The 19,565-nt window shown below is 41.3% G+C and overlaps 1 protein-coding gene across 2 annotated transcripts in view; it reads left to right on the top strand.

The window, feature by feature from the left end:
- Window positions 1–19,565, top strand: part of whrna (whirlin a) — a 112,761-nt gene that overhangs the window by 89,609 nt on the left and 3,587 nt on the right. The window contains exons 6-12 of one of the 2 annotated variants that reach the window (XM_068333971.1): window positions 4,511–4,723; window positions 5,403–5,624; window positions 9,416–9,490; window positions 10,537–11,083; window positions 11,775–11,932; window positions 14,923–15,045; window positions 18,782–18,937. In XM_068333971.1, coding sequence (XP_068190072.1) covers window positions 4,511–4,723; window positions 5,403–5,624; window positions 9,416–9,490; window positions 10,537–11,083; window positions 11,775–11,932; window positions 14,923–15,045; window positions 18,782–18,937 — 1,494 coding nt within the window. Of the gene's footprint in view, window positions 1–4,510; window positions 4,724–5,402; window positions 5,625–9,415; window positions 9,491–10,536; window positions 11,084–11,774; window positions 11,933–14,922; window positions 15,046–18,781; window positions 19,334–19,565 lie in introns of those variants that run through there. The other variant, XM_068333973.1, reaches the window with a different exon arrangement.

Here is a 19,565-nt window from a genome sequence, read left to right as displayed (position 1 = left end):
GGTCGGTTAGTTCCGTTACAGATTCAGGGTGTCCCAGCGGTCACATCTTCTGTCTTTCCAGACACCCCCTGCCCCCCCCCCCCCCCCCATCCCGTCATCCTGTAATTGCAGCCTAAAGGCCAAGCCAGCCCGATAAGCCAATTAATTAAGGATAGGTCACGAAGCAATTCTTAATCATTAATTCTGCTTTGACCCCATTTGGGCTCTGATCTAAAGCGATGAATGTTGTTTTTCGAGACAACGAAATGTATTAAGGCAAACAAGAAGGGTAAATATTGTTTTGTAGCTCAAACCTAATTTGCTTATCGGGGCTTTTGATTACATGAATTTTAAAGGACACCAGGATTTCAAGATGTTATATACTGACCGAGGATGCACTGGCGTAAACTGATTAGTTTGATTTGTTAGCAGAAATAAATCATAACCACCCAAAGTGGAATCCTTTAGCAAAGCTTCAAAGTTCTTTTGAATTTTGAAACAGCTGGTGCTCAACCCTGAAAGCACCTGAGCTGAACCGAGCATGAAATGAACTTATTCTGTGGTGATGTTGGGTCACGATCACAATTCACAAGAATTATTGTTTTATGTTGTTACTGTTGTTTGCTGCTTCTTCTTCTGCACCATCCTGTAACATCTTGTCACTCAACTCGAGTTGATGTCAACACAGATTATCAACCTTAACAACGCAGTGGGGTTTATCTTTAAAATTTACATTTTGAAAATGACTGAAATGATTATTTTGAACTTGAACAATTAGGTTTATGGAAATATGGATTATAATTAAGCAGTAATTTACCACTAATGATAAAGTGTTTGAAATGCGTAATCAGAATTCCAGGTTCATTCCCTGAATCTAAATTAGTATTTTAGTTCTTGAAAGTTTAGCAGGTCAACAAACCCAAATGTGTGGAAAACTCTGTGTCATTATGGCATCAAATGTATGTATGTACATCATTAGGAGCGAGTCAGACATGTAGAAACTTCTCAAACTGCTGATCACAAAACACGGTCATTGTGCAGTGAAACTTTTGCCAGACAGAGGCTTGATGTTTTATTCTCTTCACAATAATATCACAACCAGCTGGATTTTTAGAACATTTGCTGTATGTGAGTTGATAGAGAGCAGCACTCGCTACTATAAAGAGAAACTTGGGGTTTTCAGTTTTGCATAAAGTCAATAAGAGTAAGATAGACACAGAGAAATAACTATGCTGAAATTGCCACATTTGCATGATTGTATGCGCTGTATCTCATTCACTCCAGCTGGGTAAGCAAAAGAAGAACACATATGTATGATATTTCATCATATATTTAACATTATAAAAAAACCCGATTTCCAAACAGAACCTGTTATTATTGCAGAGTTGGAGCTTTTAGTCTCTTATTTCAAATCTGACAAACACTTCCAAAAGAAGAGCAGTAAAAGCCTAAAGCCTTAAGTTGAACTGAGTCTGCATGTGGCCCAGTAGAAAGACAAAGAACATGATGCAGTGAGGGGAAGAACACTTTATCAACACATTCACATGTAAACAGAGCCCAGAAGAGCTGTTCTGCCACTATATGAAGACAGGCTTTGTGTATTTTTAAGTCTTGATTCCAAGAAAGTAAAGTTTAAAAAAAACCAACCAGAATGATAATCTACATTTTCTTAGTGCGAAGAAATAAAGAGGCATGATTGTCAGTTTCATGATCATTCATTTATTCATTCATTGATTTTGATTCTAATCACGACAAACTTCCTATAACCTCCACATTGACTGTTCTACCAGCATTTAACTACAGATTTTGATTGTATAACCAAACCATTAATGCCAATAAACTTGAATAAAATAAAATAAATCAAAAGCCAACAATATATGTGAGTCAACATTTATCATTGGAGCAGTTATTGTATTTAGTATAGACCTTTAAGTACAGGGCCATATTTAATTCAGGGGGCTCCCCTGAACCTCCAGACTGTCCCCAGAGGTGCCTGAATCACACAAACACATAATGCAGATTTTTATTTGTATGGTGTCATTTTAAAAGTAACCCTAAGTTCTTGTGTAACTAGAAAAGTTCATTTCTCACGAGGTGTTTGAATTAAATAGACTAAATAGATGGCATAGAACACATTTCAGTTAACAAAAAACATCCAAATATAAATGTAGTATTTTCATAGTTGTCACATTTTACAGGTAAGTGTAACAGGTGTGGTGAATTCTGAATGGTATTAGAACAAGTCCAGCATCATATTATCATGTTATATTTTTATTCTCAACAGTTTTTTTTAAAGAATCATAATAAAAGATCCCTAAACTAAAGATCTTTTCTAAACCCCAGCGGTGACTCTTGTGCTCCATTTCATCCGTAGAAAGCAGCCTGAATTTAACAGCATCAAATCTCTTCTTTTTTTTTTCTACAGCGGGGTCTCTAACGACCATGTGGGCATCTCCTACCAAGCAGCTGCCTGGTTTGCTCTTTTTTTTTTTGTCTGGGAGCTGTTGCATAAAAGTAATTTGATGAGATATTCTGAGCTACAGAGATACATAAGTGACAGCGCAGTGGAAATTCTGTCTGCTTCGCACCTGATGGCAGAAAACTGCAGAAAAATACTGGTTTTTTTACTGTCCCTGGAGTAAATATTGAGACTTCAACAAATCATAGAAGGGGTAGTTTCATAACTGTTACAAAAAGAAGGCCTTTATGGTCTTTCCCTCCTCTGTTTTATTGTTGAATGAAGCTCATGAGCTCAAGCCAGCAGGAATAAATCTTGTGACATTTCTAGGCCATAACTCAACCAGCTTTTGATCCGTCTGGGTTCCGTTGTATTGATTGACAGTGGACGCCGAACCCACTTCAAAGATGAACCGGTCTCAGCAAATGGACCACATTTACCGGATGTCCATTAACTGTAAAATCATACTTTTACAGTAAGAGCATTGCCTCCGATTCCTTTTCCTTTTTGAGCACACCTCATTAGCAGGAGACTGAAGGTGTTCCACTCCATTTGAGTGACAATTGATTTCATTAGCCCCCTCCATTGCTAATCTGACCTCTAACAGGACTTGCCAGAGACAGAATGAACACCGACATGTCTCATGTGGTCTCGCCGGTTTGTTCCCTGATGCCCTTGAGTTTGAGAAGCCAAGACACGAACGGTATTTGTGGTGAACACTGAGGTGATTAAGATTCTTGGACAACTCCAACTCCGTGATACAGATGGTGAAATGTGAACAAGAGTTGAGGATGACGAGGCAGAGAGTTAAGACAGAGGAGGAGGAAGGGAAGACTACCAGAGGCTCGCTTCTTCCTCTTGTTTCCGATGAGCGCAGGCAGACACGAAGCCCGAAGCTCTGACTTTGAAGTGGTATCTGTGATTAAGTAGTTCATTAAAGAATAGCTGCATGGTAGCACACAGATAACCGAGAAAAGAAAAAAGGAATGGACAGAGACAGAAAAAGAGGAGCAGACTCGCAGCCGGAGTGTCTAGTGATTGGCAGAGCAGCCAGCTGACACACCAGGGACGGATATGAAAGCTGTAAAAGAAAAAAAAAAGAAAGAAAAGATAATCTTCCACCCACGTATGTTAACAACACAGTTTTTTGCTGCGCTGCAAGCTGTAGCTCTAGAGCCACGTAGCATTTCTGATAATGAAAGATGTTTGGACAAGAGGAAGAAGGAAGTAGGATGATAATTTATCCTTCTGGGAGGAGGAGACTGATGGTTCGTTCACTGTATGTGGGTGTAATTTATGCTCTTGTTCTTAGTGTGTCCAGCCGGATCAGCTTCCTGCCATCCTGTTCCATCCTCCTCTATCACCTCTGGGTCTCTTCTACCCCCCCCCCCCCATCCATCACTTCCTCTTCCTACACTTCCTGTGTTCTCTTCCTCTCTCTCTCCACAGTCATCCTCTCTTGCCAAACTCTGCATCTGTTTCTCCTCTTTTTCTGTATTTCTTTTGTCGTTACCGTGTCCGTCAAATTCGTTCCCACCTCCCTGTTTTCAGCTTCCCTGATTTGTCACATCTTTTCCTCCTCCTCTCTCAATCACCTCTACTTCACCCTCCTCCACAATCCCTCCTCCGAGCTCTTGATACACCTTCATTTCTTTATCTCATTCTCTTCTCATTCATCACCTCTCCTTTTCTACCCTTTTTCTAAATCATCCCCACAGTCCCTCGCTCTAAAATATTATATCATAGTTTGCTTTTTATTCTCCCTGATCTCTTCGTCACCTCATTGATTTCCCCGTCTTCTCTCATTTGCTTTCATTTCCACCTCAAAAAAAACATGCACCTTAGGTAAACTGGTGATACCAAATTGCCCCTATAGGTGTGAGCGTGTGTGTGCTGGTTGTCTGTGGTGTACTGGCATTGCTCCTGGAGTGTACCCCCACCTCAACACCCCCAGTCAGCTGTGATAGGCTACAGCACCCCGCGACCCGCGATATTGGATGAAATCGGTATTTAACGACGAATGAATACATTGGAAAACAATCTTTTCTTCTCATTCCCTCCCCCTTCCACCAGCCTGGGTTTTACAAAGGCGTAGCGGGGTCACAGGTCACCCTGTCCAGCCTGGTGAACCAATCACGGGCCATGCTGGAGGAGCAGGCACGTCACCTGCTGACGGAGGCAGAGCGGCAAACTATGGGCTACTATGTGGAGGAGTACCGGGACGGACACATCGGCGTGGAGCAGCTAGTCGTGGCGTTGTTCGAGCTTCTCAACACTCACGCAAAGGTGAAGCGGTGAATCCTTTTGAGATTCATTCCCACACTTTTCCCCTTTTTCTTTTTTTTGGCGGCTGCCCAATGCCGGACTGTGTTTGTCCTTCCTGTCTGGTTTCTAAAAGTCTTTTGATTGTCTCACACTCTGCAGGAGTTAACAATGTAAAAAAAAAAAAAAAAATCACAATAACTCAGAAACATTTTATTTTCAATTTCTCAAATCAGCCGATGCGGAGGAAGCTTTTTTCCAGCTGCTTTGTGCCGTAATTAGACTTACTGAAAACTCCCTCACGATTATGTTTTGTGAGCTTTAAGTGTTTCTGCATATTTGATGTTTTGTTGAGGGTGTTATCTGAAACTCGAAACCAAAGTACAGAATTCATCGGAATCTCACACCTGCCCTGTGGGAGTCTTAAAAGTGTGCGTCCCATAATTGGTTTCTTCTTCTTGCTCATTCTTCAGAAGTTCAGGCAAATTTTAACTGCTGTCATTCTGCTGTTATTCTCTTCACTTTTGTGCAAACTGATGACAAATTGTAAAATCACCTCCATCACCTCACCACTTTTATCAGTGGATTTTAGTCTAGATTTTCAGAAGAAAACAAAGATTTTAAACATTTTGTAAAATACTTTTGTTTTTCTGTTTCATCCCATGCACCTCTGTGACATCACCCTTCTCGCCCCCCCGCTCAGTTCTCTCTGCTGTCAGAGGTTCGAGGCCTGGTCACCCCACAGGACCTGGAGCATTTCGATGGACTGGTGCTGCGTCGGGAAATTCAGTCTCTAAAATCTCGTCAAGCAACAGCCGGCGGCGCGGCGCTTCAGCCAGACTCCCTTTCCATGGTGTCGTACCCCGACACTCTGACCTCGTCCTCAGCCAGCTTCATGACCAACACCACCCTCAGCTCTGCACGGGTAGGCAGGGTTTGTTCTATTGAGGGCGAGTTGCTCATTCTTGCTTGTGTATTTAACCGTTGTCAAGGAGTTAAACTAAATGAGATAAAACTTTTTCTTTAACGTTCTTATTTGAGAATTATTGGGTGTGGGGAAACATAAAATCTGGATATTATAACTTGGGGGTGTTATCTATCTCAAGCCCTCTCTGCTTAAAGCAATTGGTCCATTTGCTGCTTGTATTTAAGATTTCTCTCTGGTCCTGATGGATGAGTTCCACTCCTTTACTTCCTTAATATTTATTTGAATGGATGTTCTTCTCTCTTTTGCAGGCAGAAATAGAAATGTGTTTGGTGGGGAGGGGGGGCAGCTGGGTGTATCTTCTTTAGCTGAAAAGAAAGTAATTCCAGTGAGCTCCTGTTGCGTGTCTTTATATTTGAAAAGTTGTATTTTTCTCTCACCTCAATTACCCCCTCCACCTATAGGAGAGGCTGCTGTGGCTGATAGATATGATGGAGGTAGGAATCAACGTTGAAAGTGATGCTTCGTTTCGACACAAAGCCGACACTTTTTGAACAAGGAGATGTGAAGTTCACTGTGGGAAAAGGTGTTCCTTGAACACACACATCAGTAATCCATCTCTCTTGGTTTGTGGTTTGCAGTGAAGTTCTTTGCAGTGTTTTTTTCTCCTTTTGTTCCTTTTGTTTCCCCGTTTGACAAGGAGGTGACCACTCATGTTTACTTTAAAATCTCATTACGGTTTGGTGCATGATACGAATCCTTGACCTAGAAAACCTGCCCGTGGACTTCGGACGTTGGTCTGATAATTACTGAAGAAAAACTCAGTTTCTCTTCAACAAAAATAACATGCATGACCCTGTCCTCTGATGGTGGAGAGTCAGTCTGAATTTGAATTGTTAATCCAGGTTATGATCTGGAGCACCACCAAACTCATGAAAAAAATTCTTTTTCTCATTTTTTTTTCTAAACAACACAGCCTTTGTTTTCTGAATGAATGAATTTAATTATGTAATGTATAATTTATTGATTTATTGTTTAGTCACTAAATCTTTTTAGCACTTTTGACCTCAGGTGGATGCATTATACTTCTGTTTCTGGAAGCACCACCATCTCTTTCCTCCCTCTTATGATTCTTCCATCATGAACAAAAAAAAGCTTGCAAAATTGTTTTCATTCAAAAAGGGAAACCATATACTGGATATAGATTTCTTAATAGCCTATAAGACTATTAAGAATGTCCAGTTATCCTACATCACTGTAATGAAAATAGTGATTATGATTCACCACCTCCAGAAAGACAGAAATAAAACATGTCAGACTCTCACTTTACCTTACATTCTTATTTGACTTAGTGTCACACACGCACACACACACGCATGCACGCACGCACGCACACACCCACACACACACACACACACACACACACACACACACACACACACACACACACACACACACACACACACACACACACACACAAGTTGCTGATTGCAGGTTTTTCTTCCGAACAGCTCTTCCAATTCAGATGGGTTTTCTCTGCCTTATTCTTTCTTCTCAGAGCAGCAACGTCTGCTTCTGTGTGTGTGTGTGTGTGTGTGTGTGTGTGTGTGTGTGTGTGTGTGTGTGTGTGTGTGTGTGTGTGTGTGTGTGTGTGTGTGTGTGTGTGTGTGTGTGTGTGTGTTGCTCTGATTTCTTCCTGTATTTTTGTCTGTGCTTTTCTGGACTCATGGGTGATTGAAACCATGGCTGTCTTTAGCAGATTAGAAGCGTTTGTTAGGAGAAAATACTGGATTTCAGAACAACTTCCAAAACCACGTATCCAGCTAACTGAATACACACACATACCATACACAAACACACACACACATAAATGCATTAAAGAGCTCAATACACACCTCCCACAGTCTGTGAGCAGAGCATTAATGTTTCCAATCACAACTGTGTCCGCTCCTGTTCTTTTGATGTGACTCGTGGAAATGAATCTGCAGGTTCATCCTGGCTTCATCTGTTCAGACCATATTACACATTTGTCTCTATTTTGTCAGGTTAAGTGATTGTGATGCTTAATTTTCTGCAGGGACTCAGCATCAGTGACGTCCGGTGAGGATCATGGCTGCTGAGGCAATGACATTGCAGTCAGATTTACAACTTTGACAAGAGCAGGTTATAATCTGGCCTGATGTTAGAAGCAGATCTTTAAACTCCATCGTCGGTCTTCCTCTATCAATGGAGTCCTGTTTTTTAATTGGTTGTCTAGTTTTGAGAAATTTTCAGTTGACATGTAATGTCTTCCATATTTGGCTTTCATTTGGAGCCAGATTTTAGAATGGGCTGCAGCTGCAGACTTTATTTTGAAACTATATATGTAACACATGAATACTAAATACACTAGTCTGACTAAAATCCAAAACTTAAATGAATCGTTATTTGTTTTTTTTACGCTTCATGCCCCCCCCCAAGATAGTGGTAGAAAGTCCCAGAATGCTTTGCAAAATAAATGATAGATGGCTACCGTGGTGTGAAAGAAGTACGTTGTAATATATCTTCACCAATAACCATGCAGAAATATTAAATGTAGATGTATATGAATACATGATTGAATAGTTGTAGGGACTATTTGTGTTTTTACCTACTATTTTCATGTTATTTTGGACAATACATGTGTTTTTTTGCATGCAGTTTGTGCTGCGTTCAACAATGCTTTTGTTCTATCCTGCAAATGAGGTCACAAATTGATGATGGTAGCAATACCGTGCTTGTATAGAACTAGAATACTTACATGTTTTCAAGGACAGAGATCTAATCAGAAAAGAAACCTGCTACCACAATGTTGTGGGGGAGAGACACCTCAATGTTGGATTTGTTTCCCAAGATGTGATCTTTTTCTTAACCTTAACATAACTTTTCTACTGATGATGCGACGAGTGACATCGTATTTCTTGTAAAAAAATTTCTATCACCATCCCTCATGACTTGGTTTTGAAGGGCACGTCAAAAAGCAAAAGGGGGATTTGAAAACAAGATGTAGGATTACAAATACGGATTGGGATTCGAGCTAAACTTTGGACTGCTTCCTGCATTAACTGTTTACATTGCATGTAAATCCATTTACCTAACGACATTCCTGCACTGGGATAGAGATAGTGCTGTGGATGAACACCATCCTGTGAGCAGGCAGACACGGGGATAGTCTGCCTCCAGAGCATGACAGCTGACTCGTGGTAAATAAATTACATGTAAGTGCCCCACGTGTGGCAAGAAGGGGGCAATTAGGTGGAATTGATGAGTCTTCTGTGTTGGTTTCATGGTTGAGCTAAATGAAGGTTACGTTCCTCTGAGCACTCTTCCTGCGCTCTGAAATCGCTCTCAGACCCGCCACAAATTACCTCCTCTCCACCGCAGCAGGATTGAGCTGCCAAATCCTGCTTTAGACCCAGCTGATGGTCCTTCATCGATTTCACAGTGCGTGTGTGTTTAGCCTGTGGAGGGAGTCATGATAGGTGTGTGTATGTGTATGTGTGTGTGAGTACCATACAAACTTGGAAATTGGCAAGAAAATGTAAACAGACGTTGACATTTTTCATTTTTTTTCCTGAGAGAGAAGACGAACGTCCATGAAATCTAGTCGGACTTTTTTCACACATCTGTGTTTAACATCTGCTCACAGGCTTTCTCCCTGTCACTTTAATCACTCTATCCTCTTCCACCTCCTCTGTTTACCTGCTTCTCCTCTACTTCATCACCCTCCCCTCCTCCATATCCTACCTCCATTACTTTCCTGCTTCTCCCAGAATGACGGCGTGGTGGAGAGTAATGAGGATGTACCTCTAGAGAGCCTGAACACGCTGCTGACCGACATCTCTCTGGTGAGTCCGACAGGAGGGAAGGTCCTGCTTTGACCCGATAGGGACGGATGCTGCAGGGGAGGGGATGAAGGAAGTTGGTTTTAAAAGATGAATAAAGACAGGGGTTGAGGAGAACAGGTGATGATGGTTCATCACTGTGGTGGAGGTAAAACTCTTCTTTGTTTATATGCACCCTGGCGTTGGATAGTCTCCTCTTCAGATTTTTAAGAATGAAGAGAAAATTGTTGTGCTTTAAAGTTAAAATACAGTATATAAAACAACAGGACACCTCCTATTTTAGATCTGGACACCCTTGAGAGGAGGAGGAGGTCCTGTTGGGGAGGGTCTCTGATTGTCAATGACTACCTGCAGCTCAAATCATACTTTTTTTTTTTTAAACTTAATTTTATTCTGATTTACATTTTTTTCCATGCTCTGGTGAGTCACTCATGTCTCAGTGTTGTCATTCCACAGTTCAGTTTTTTTTATTTGAGCGCTACTACGTGGAAACACAGGAAGCCGGCAGGGTCAAACCAAACTTCATGTCAGCTTGCGCCAATAAAACTGGTGGCGGATATAGAATATTGGTGAAAATAATAAAGAAATGATGCGAAGATTTATGTTAAGTTTTAAATGTGCCTCCTCTAAGGGTTACAACTGAACAATCAGCTCATTTTTAAATGCAATTTTTCAATTCTTTGATTATTCTCCTTTTTTTTTTTTAGTGCGACTATCATTAAATATTTTAAAACATTAAAATATTGTAAATTAACATGTTTTTCCAGAGAAAGTGTCAAATCCACACGCCTCCGTCTGAACAGTTGTCCCAGTGTTTCTTCTTACTGTTCATGGTTTTATTTTTGGATTATTTAGAGTAAATTGAATAGTTCTTCTAGAAACTCACCTTCTCAAACTAAACCCCCTTCACTACTGCTGTAATGGGGGGGGGGGGTGAAACCATTCTAGATTGAGCCCGGGGTGTGTGAGCACACCTCCCAACCTTTACAGTGACACTGTGTGGTGTGTGATGCAGTCTAATCGATGGTAACTCTATGCTCTCGCTTCAGGACGACGTTCAATCCGCCACAGCTGAACCCCCTCCCTCCTTCAAACCCCCGCCCCCACCAGGGGTGCAGAGGCGCCCCAGTAGACAGGAACAGCTCAGCAAATACCCATCATCCGAGTCCTCCCACTCAGGCTTGTACTTCACGGCCCCCATCTCTTATAATCACAGCAAAGAGCCGGGACACGCCCCCGCCATGCCCCCACCGCGCCACAAAGGAGAACACCCCAGGAACGCGTCTCAGGAGTACGCCGCCGTCAGAAAGAGAGACCCCTCCAAGAAAGTACAGATAGCTGCTGCCCAGTTGTCTATGGTCAGTCAGAACATCGGCCCCTTCCCCCGAGTCCAGTCCCCCAACCGAGGCCCCAAACCCGCGGCCCCATCTCCCTCGCCCCCGCCTCCGCCTCCACTCCCTGCCCCGCCTCCGCCCCCGTCTCTGACTCCCGTATCAGCAAACATGTCCAACAAACACCAGTTTGTGACGGTAGAGGTCCACAGGCCCAACGCCGAGCCCGACGTCAACGAGGTGCGACCGCTGCCCCAGGCTCCAGGTGAGGATCCTGGAGGGGGCGCCACCAAGTTAGGAGCCCTCACTGAGGGCCCTGTGAGAAGTTTGGTTAAAAAATGTATTTGTAAAGACAAAATGTGATTCCTCTATGGAGCATTCAAAACTGTGTTTTACTGTGTAGTCGAAGAAATCAAATAAGAAGATTAAATACATCCTGATTGCTTTCTGTTGCAGCACTGGAGCTGCATATAGTTGAACAGAAATTGACATGGATAAAAAAAAAAGAACCATTAAAATCTATTAAATTTCTAATATTCATATCAAAATTCAATCTTAAATACTGTAATGATAATTAAAGCCAAATTCTGAGAAATACGTGCATAAATTCTAGACTTATAATCTTTATCATTATATGTAATAATTATAATTGTGATCAATTTCCCCTGAACAATGTGAACGATCGCTACTGCTCACAATACATCACTAATCACACAAGCTTTTAATGCTGTATTCACTCTAATAATCTAATCTCTACCAGCACTAACTTCCCAATCTGAGCTGTTTTTTTTTTCTTGCAGTGCAGATTAACATGACAACAAGTCAGTATAAGGGCAGATTGCTCTATTGGTGTCAATATTCTATTAAAGTAAAAGAGACTCTTACAAGTGAAAAACCAATTTAAAAATGGGATTCTCTGATTGGCCGGCGGTTGACATGTGCCTGTTTGCTCTCAGGTGGCGCCCTGTCTCAGCTGTCAGACAGCGGCCAGACGCTCAGTGAGGACAGCGGGGTAGACATAGCTGAGTCAGGACACATCAGCAAAGACAGCAGCCCGCATTCCTCACACACACGCCGCCCCCGGGAGGCCCAGGATGGCGGGAGGGACAAACCGGTGAGGGGGTGATTCAGTAGAGCTTTGATCCGAGCCTGAGATGGATAACGGGATTTACTGCAAATCTCTGAGGGACTAAAAGACTATTGAGTTCTTCTACGAGTGTGTGTCAGTGTGTTTCTGTCTTTGTGAGGATACATATTTAAGTCGGCAGTGAGACAAATATTAAGTGAGAGATTTTAGAAACACTTCTGTGTGTGAAAACATTTATTCTACGCTAAGGGCTGCTGCAGTTTTAAGGTTAAAGTTGTAATTAGTCATGGGTTAGAGCGAATTAAAGGGAATATATTACTTTGTCAATGTGAATCCTCAGAAGTATAGAATTCCAAACGTGTTAGCGTGTCGACCCAGAACGTAACGAGCCAATAAATCTTTGTGCTTTATTGCTAATTGTCCTCCAGAATCTGTTCTCAATGCTAACCGATCCCTTTTCTCCTCCCTGTCTTTGCTCTCACAGACGGTTTCCTTTGTTTAACTCCTTATCATTTATTTTCTCACTCTTACTCATCCATTGAGTCACATGCTCCATCATTTATTTCATCGCTCATTGCAGTGTAAGTGTAATGAAACCCTCCGATCTCTCCCTGGTTCTAATTGATTGATGGAAGAAATAATAAGAAAGGATGGCAGCAGTCTGATTATTTATATGAGAGGACCGTTGTGTTCAGTGACTGGATGAGGTTGTAGGTTTAAGGTTTACAAATGAATGAAATGGCTTCATTTTTTATTTTTTTTGTTTGGTGAAAATCAAATTATAGAATCTGTTTATTCTTGAGCATCAGGAGTGTTTAAGGGTGATCATTATCTAAGAATCCTCCTGTCAACCTCACAACAAGTGGGCCTCTGGGATTTCTGTCCATATTCTAAGATGAATGGTTGTTTTATATCCGGTTGTAAAACTGCATCACGTTTAATAAAGGGTGTTTAGTTTAGGCTTAAGCAGCGTGTCAGGGCTTCATGAATGTGTTGTAATCACATGACAGACAATCCAAAGACTTAACAACAGCTTAGAAACATGACAAATAACACACACAAGTTTGAAACAAATGGCTTTTAATGTGAAATGAAAGCAAGGGAGCATATAAATAGTTAAAGATGAAGTAGATTTCAAGTACAGCTAAAGTAAAAAAATAAATAAAAACCCAAGGGATATTTTGTCATAATCTGCTGCCTCCAGAAAGCAAGTTCTGATAAATATAAATGACTAATAGACCATCAGAGAATCGCTACACGTGTGTGAATACACTTTGAATAACTGTTCGTTTCGATCAGGGGTCACTGACCTTTTTGAAACTGAAACTTCTTTGTCTACTGATTAAATCAAAGGGCTACCAGTTTGATAAATACTTCTAAAATTACAAATTTGTTCAATTTGACTTTATATGTTATTGAAATTTAATGATATCTATGTCAAAAAACTGATCATGTTTAATGATTTTTCTCAATGAATATAGACAATGAATTAACAAGATGAGGAAACAAATATATATCATGCACTACTTTATTCCTTATCAAGGCCATAAAGCTGTTCTCAAACTGAGAATACAAGGTTGCGTGTCGAGACAGTGTCCTCCAGTGGAGCGGTGACTTTGTCTTTGGACAACATGAACTCTTTGTTTTCTCTCAAAAGTGACACAGGACAAAGTAAAGTCCATCTCCTGCTGAGCCATTGTTTTTCTGGTGTAGCAGCAGGTCACCATATTCAGCTGACAGCTCCGATAACACCTTTAATGTTCTGTTCTAGAGGGGGTGCCATTTGTGACCACATGCCCAAAGTCGATCACCTTTGAACATAAAGCCAGCTGGTGAATATGCATAAAGTGATAATGCATAAATTTTGGAATGTCTGTTTATTTTTTTATTTTTCAAATTTACACCAATTCAAGTGAGATTTAGAAAAAGAATAGCAACCAAAAAAACCCCCCAAAGCAGCTCACTGGTAAGTGGCACTGTGGTGGACTTTTTTGGAACAATCCCACGAGCGACTCATGTTGTCCTCCCGGACGATCCGTCACCCGCGGACGCCATGTTGGTGACCCCTAGTGTAGATAAAAAGGGTGAGAATCCCTTTCTCTACCCTTTTCTCTTTTTATAAGTATATATACCGTATGTCTTCCTAATCCTTTTCAAATACTGTATTGTTGTTTTTCTTTTCTTTGCTTTCCTCATTTCCCCTTTATTTTAGTTTAGTTTTTAGTTCCACGTTGAAAACCAATGAAAACATTCAAATTAAATTCAATATCCAGCGACAATGGGCAAGATATATTTTACATCGGCTAATGACCAAACCAGTGAAAGAAGAGTGTGAATTTACACACTCGTGTGCTCGTGAATGCTAATGAACAGTTATTCTGCTGGATCTTCGAACACGTCTTTGCAGCTCTTTTTCCTTTACTGTTATTTATTTTTATATTTTTGTTGAGTCTGTTTTACTCTAAATTAGGTACCATTATAACTTTGCTTCTTATTATCTTATGTCAACATGGGGCACAGAAATATGGCCGTGTGTCATCTAACAGTAAAGATATACTGGAGAGCTCCCGTTATAAGATATGTTTATTCTACATAACAACTTTTATTTATTTAGAATATGGACATAAAACCTGAGGAATATTCAAATGAACCCAGAGTACATCCCTGGGGGGCTTTTTGATGACTGAGCTTAACTGTCTTTATAAAAAATAATTACACAGGTCCACTGATTAAGGTGAGTAAAACATTTTCTTTTGGCTCCTGACTGTAAATCATGTTTTTTTTGTTTGCTAACAGGTCAGCCGTGTTTACCGTGTGCATGTTAATGTGAATATGTAAACCCTCTGGGACGACTCCCGAACTCCTCCTTGGGCAAACAAATGCAGGGGAGATATTTGCAGGCTCAGTGGTAGCAGATACAACAAAGTTATAAATATATTCAGGTATGAAAATACACAAAGATGTTTCCCTCACTTTGTTATGCTTATGTATGCCCCCCCCCCCCTCCATGCCTTCAGCCTGGACTGTTGGAGCCCACCTCTACACTAGTGAGGGTTGCAAAAAGCGCGAGCACCCTGGGTATCGCCATTGAAGGTGGAGCCAACACCCGCCAGCCATTGCCACGAATCGTCACAATACAGGTTAGTTATAATAAAAACAAACCAAATCAGTGTTTTAAATATTTCCAGCTTGAGGCACACCCCTGCTACATTGGTATCGTTTTAGCATGCAGCCTGTTCTGTGCTGTGAAACACTCTCCTCCATGGCGGCGCTGTTTCTTGTTGTTGATTCTGTGGGCAGGTGCTACATGGCATCTGTGCAGGTGGGATTCTGTTTCCTTTTGGGCCTTATATGGATTCACATCACAGCTGGACTCACTGAGATTCTTCTTAAGAATTCACTGAAAAACTGAAGTACGAGTTAGTTCAGTTTTAAAGGCAAAACCACCAGCTAAACCCATGGGAGATTAAAACGCCTTCATGAGTAGTTTTATGATGAAGGTAAATATTGATTGGTTGTTGTGGACAGACACGGGTAGCATTAGTAATGCTGCTCCACATGTATGGCAAATGCAGTCCCCTCCAGAAAGCCATGGTCACATTCACGGGAGAAGATGTGAATCTTACACAATGGTGCGACACAAATGAGTGAATTTTGAAAGTGAATTTGAAATGACGCAGACGGTTAGAAGCATCTACAGGTAAGCCTCAAAGAAGGAACTGAGTTACAGTCAAACAGTGGCATAGAGTCAAATCCAGGATTTGACTTAGCTAGAAATTAGTTACCTTGCCTCCATGATGGTTCCATGGTGACGTGTGTGATATTATTTTATATTAGCTATTAGCAGCATTTTGCTCCTAATCACAGAGGCAGGGAATTACAATTCACTGGTCAGAGCAGAAAGTAGCTACAGACTACAGTCCACACCCCATTCATACTGTAGCTACTTCTCAGCCGTCCACTCCATAGAGGGGGTGATTGAATGTAAAAAGGGCCGCTGATTGTGAGGGGTGGGATAAAACGTTTCACAATCAGTGCATTCAAAATCTGAGAGTACGCTGGAAGAAAGGACGGCTAATGCGACTGAAGGATGCAAATGAAGTGAGTCCGGTTTTAATAAGGGGAAGAGGAAAGATGGGGATCAGCACAGATGAGGAAGAAGAGGCCTTGTATTGTGGGTGGATGCAGGTCCTTTTTATTCCCCAATAAGAGTTGCTCCCATCTGCGCAATTCTCCAAGCAAACACAAGGACAGGATATCTGATGCTGTGTTTTCTGTTTTTGTCTCCTGAAGCGGAAAGTCTGGTGGCCCAATTTTATATCAGAGCTGCTTCTTTGCTGAATTACTTTCGTTATTTACTGAGGAATTAAAAAGTGGCACCAGCTCATAAATGAAGGGGGGGGGGGGCATCATAAAGATGATGGGGAAAGTGTTTGATCAGCATCAGATTTATTGTAAATAGATGTTATTCATGAGGGATTTGCATTAGCGTGTCGGTGGGTAGGAGATAATTAAAATGTTAAAAATAAAAAGCATGAAGTAGTACAAATTATTTTATCCACATTGTGAAACATTTATGGTCATGAAACAGCTTCTGATTGGATAGATTTTTCCACCATCTAGTTTGACAACATAATTCCTTCATTTCTTTTCAGGTGAATACATCAGTTGAAGACATTTGCAGATTAATTGCAAAAGAAATGAGCTTTGAACAGAGGCGTAAACCGCAGCTCTCACCTTTTCAAGAAAACCAGCACTGAAACTTCTTTTTCACTCATTCTAATGTCATGCCTTTATGTCAGTTAGGATTGTCTGTGACATTAATAGAAAAGTTCTGTTAAAGAAAGGAAGCCACAGGAAGTATACAATCCTTCAGACTGACTTAACATCACTTAGAACATAACAGATAACTAAATTGAAATGTTCCTTTTTTCTACCCTTCCGTCTTCTTGTCAACAAAATGATTGAATTGTCTCGGCGAGAGCCGGGGTACACCCCAAATGAGACACCAGCTTGTCGCAAGTTTTCTTTTTACATTTCATTTTATTTATTTGTGTTAGTTTACGTGCATTATATCCTCCCTTTTTTGTGCAAATGTGCAAACTGCATTAATCACAAGCGAGACGAAGGGACAGATTACCCAACACGCCATTCCCACAACCTCGAACAATTACATTGTAGTTTTACGGCTATTTCAAGACATTAATAACAGAGCAGCCTGGAGGTCCATGTGTTGAGTTTACATGGTGGAAATATGAGCAAGGGAACGGTAACTCAATGTTATCAGACGATTGAGCGAGGCACACAGGCATTGGAATGATAAATTCTACAGCCAAAAAAAAAAAAAGAAGGCAGCAACGGTTTCTATTCTGGGGACATGATAGCGTTGCATCGCTGCCAATGTACCGTACAATACTGTTTCTCTGCAGCGTTGGATGTTAAATGTAAAATACAGCAAACCTCTGGCTTCAGTATTTCCTATCTCCCTGGACACAAGGGCTCTCGCCTCGCCGGTGGTGTTCTAAATCACTCCCGCTGAGGCTGAAGTATGGGAGAGCAAGCTGCCGCCGGCCTCCCTGTCGTTATCAAGCCCCATCGCTTCTCCTGAAGCAACAACCCATTATCAGTGCCATCTTCCCATCATGACGACCGACTGCTCCACATGCTCGGGGTAATGGTTGACGACTCGGTAAATAAGACCTGTGATGTGGCAGCCCTGGTGTGGAAGGTGCTGCTGGTGTTTTGTACAGTCCAAGTTGTACATAATGAGGTCGTCTGTGAGAGGCGGTGGGAGGAGAACATGAAACTGACACAAGGAAAAAAATGACTGCTTTTTATTTTGTAAGACCAAAGGAGAACATGTTATTATTTCTTCCTGTTTATTTTCATTGGATTTGAGGTTTAGACCAAAGATTATATCAGTTTTATTTTATTCTTACGGCTTCCTGCTGATCACGAGTACACAACATGCTGCCAGAGGTCACTGCTGAAATGATATTCTCTGATTTTGTCTTCTTCTTTGTTGCTGTGGCTCACATGGTAGCAAAAAGAAAACCAGCAAACACAACACCTTAAACAAATGATCCCCTTCTACTTAATCATGGCCATCTTCACGCAGACAGTAAATAAGATGGGATGTATTCCGCCAATGTAAAATGAAAAGGACTTCAGTCAAGCTCATCAAGTGTCATACTGACCGGTATACCACTGTGCTTCCAAGAGTCAAATCTAGTGTCATCCAGTCTTATGAACATCTGAACTCATGGATCATTAACAGACATGATATTGCCACGTTTATTTATTAGATCAAAAGGGGTGTGTGTCCATGACAGAAAGGCTTTGGTGTGTAGGGTCTTCAGATCGAAGAGCAGCTGCCTTGGAGTCCAGACACTGGTGGTGGTGGTGGTGGCTGATGACCCCGTTGAAGATGATGAATGAAGAAGTTGGTGCATATTTGAAGACACATACAAAATAGAGATTCATTAAACAAACTCACCTGTGGAGCGATCCAAACTGGGCCTGTCGGAACTTAGTTTGACGTACTTTTTTCATCATATTCAGAATAAAAAAAAGTGACCTCCTATCAGTCAAAATTTATTTTTCCCCTTCAGGAGGAAATGTGTTACCTTGGTCCCAACCAGATGAACCAAACAGGTGTGAGAGCACCTATAAAACTAGAATGTAAACAGATTTATTCAGATGAAGGCATTCTAATTCATTTCACAGTTAGCTAGAGGACGGAGTAACTTTGAACATCTTGTAAAAGATCGATCTGCCTGAGAAACTTGTTTTTGATGTTGTCATATCAGAAAAGCGGTGACTTCATGGACTCCTTAATAAACCTGATCGGTCTCTATCCTTCTGTTTCTCTCTCAGAGGGGTGGTTCAGCTCATAACTGCGGCCAGCTGAGGGTGGGTCAGGTGATCCTGGAGGTGAACGGCGTGTCCTTGAGAGGCCGCGAGCACAGGGATGCTGCTCGTCTCATTGCCGAGGCCTTCAAGACCAAAGACAAGGACTACGTGGACTTCCTGGTGACTGAGTTCAACGTGGCTCTATAGCTGAGCGGGGGGCAGAGTGAGGATGAGGATGGGGGAAGAGGGGCAGCACAAAAGGAAGAAGATTCCAAGGACAGCCTGAGGGGAAGAAATGTCAGCATTTATTGATTTAAATGGCACAACCCTTTTAATTAGGCGTAAAGAAAACCTCTAACCTTTCTCATAAACTCCAAGGTATTCATTCTGCTGTGGACTTCTTTCAGGATTCTCCTCAACTTGTTACCTCCCCACTGTGAGACCTTATGCACTGCTCAGTGTTTAAAGTGGATTTACCACCCTTTGAACCCCAACGGAGCTTCTCGTAGCACTCCCGCATCACTTGACCAGTTTATTGTATGTAATTTTTTTGCTTCTACCTGAGAGGCACTTGCACACCAGGTTCAAACTTAATTTGGGTTTGTATGTGTAATATAAATAAATGTAGATACAGATGCGTATATACTCTATACACTTAAAGATATATGAATTCTAAAGCCCATTACTCCCATTGCATCATGAAGATATATTTGGTATATAATTTAGAGGTGATGATAATTTTCAACTTATTCACAAAAAACGCTCATATCTGTTTGATTAGACATTGAGAGAAGACTTACACCTGTAC

The sequence above is a fragment of the Antennarius striatus genome, chromosome 15 (assembly GCF_040054535.1).
Source record: "Antennarius striatus isolate MH-2024 chromosome 15, ASM4005453v1, whole genome shotgun sequence".
Lineage (NCBI taxonomy): Eukaryota > Metazoa > Chordata > Actinopteri > Lophiiformes > Antennariidae > Antennarius > Antennarius striatus.
The sequence above is the reverse complement of the archived record's forward strand: the minus strand, read 5'-3'. Positions and strand labels throughout refer to the sequence as shown.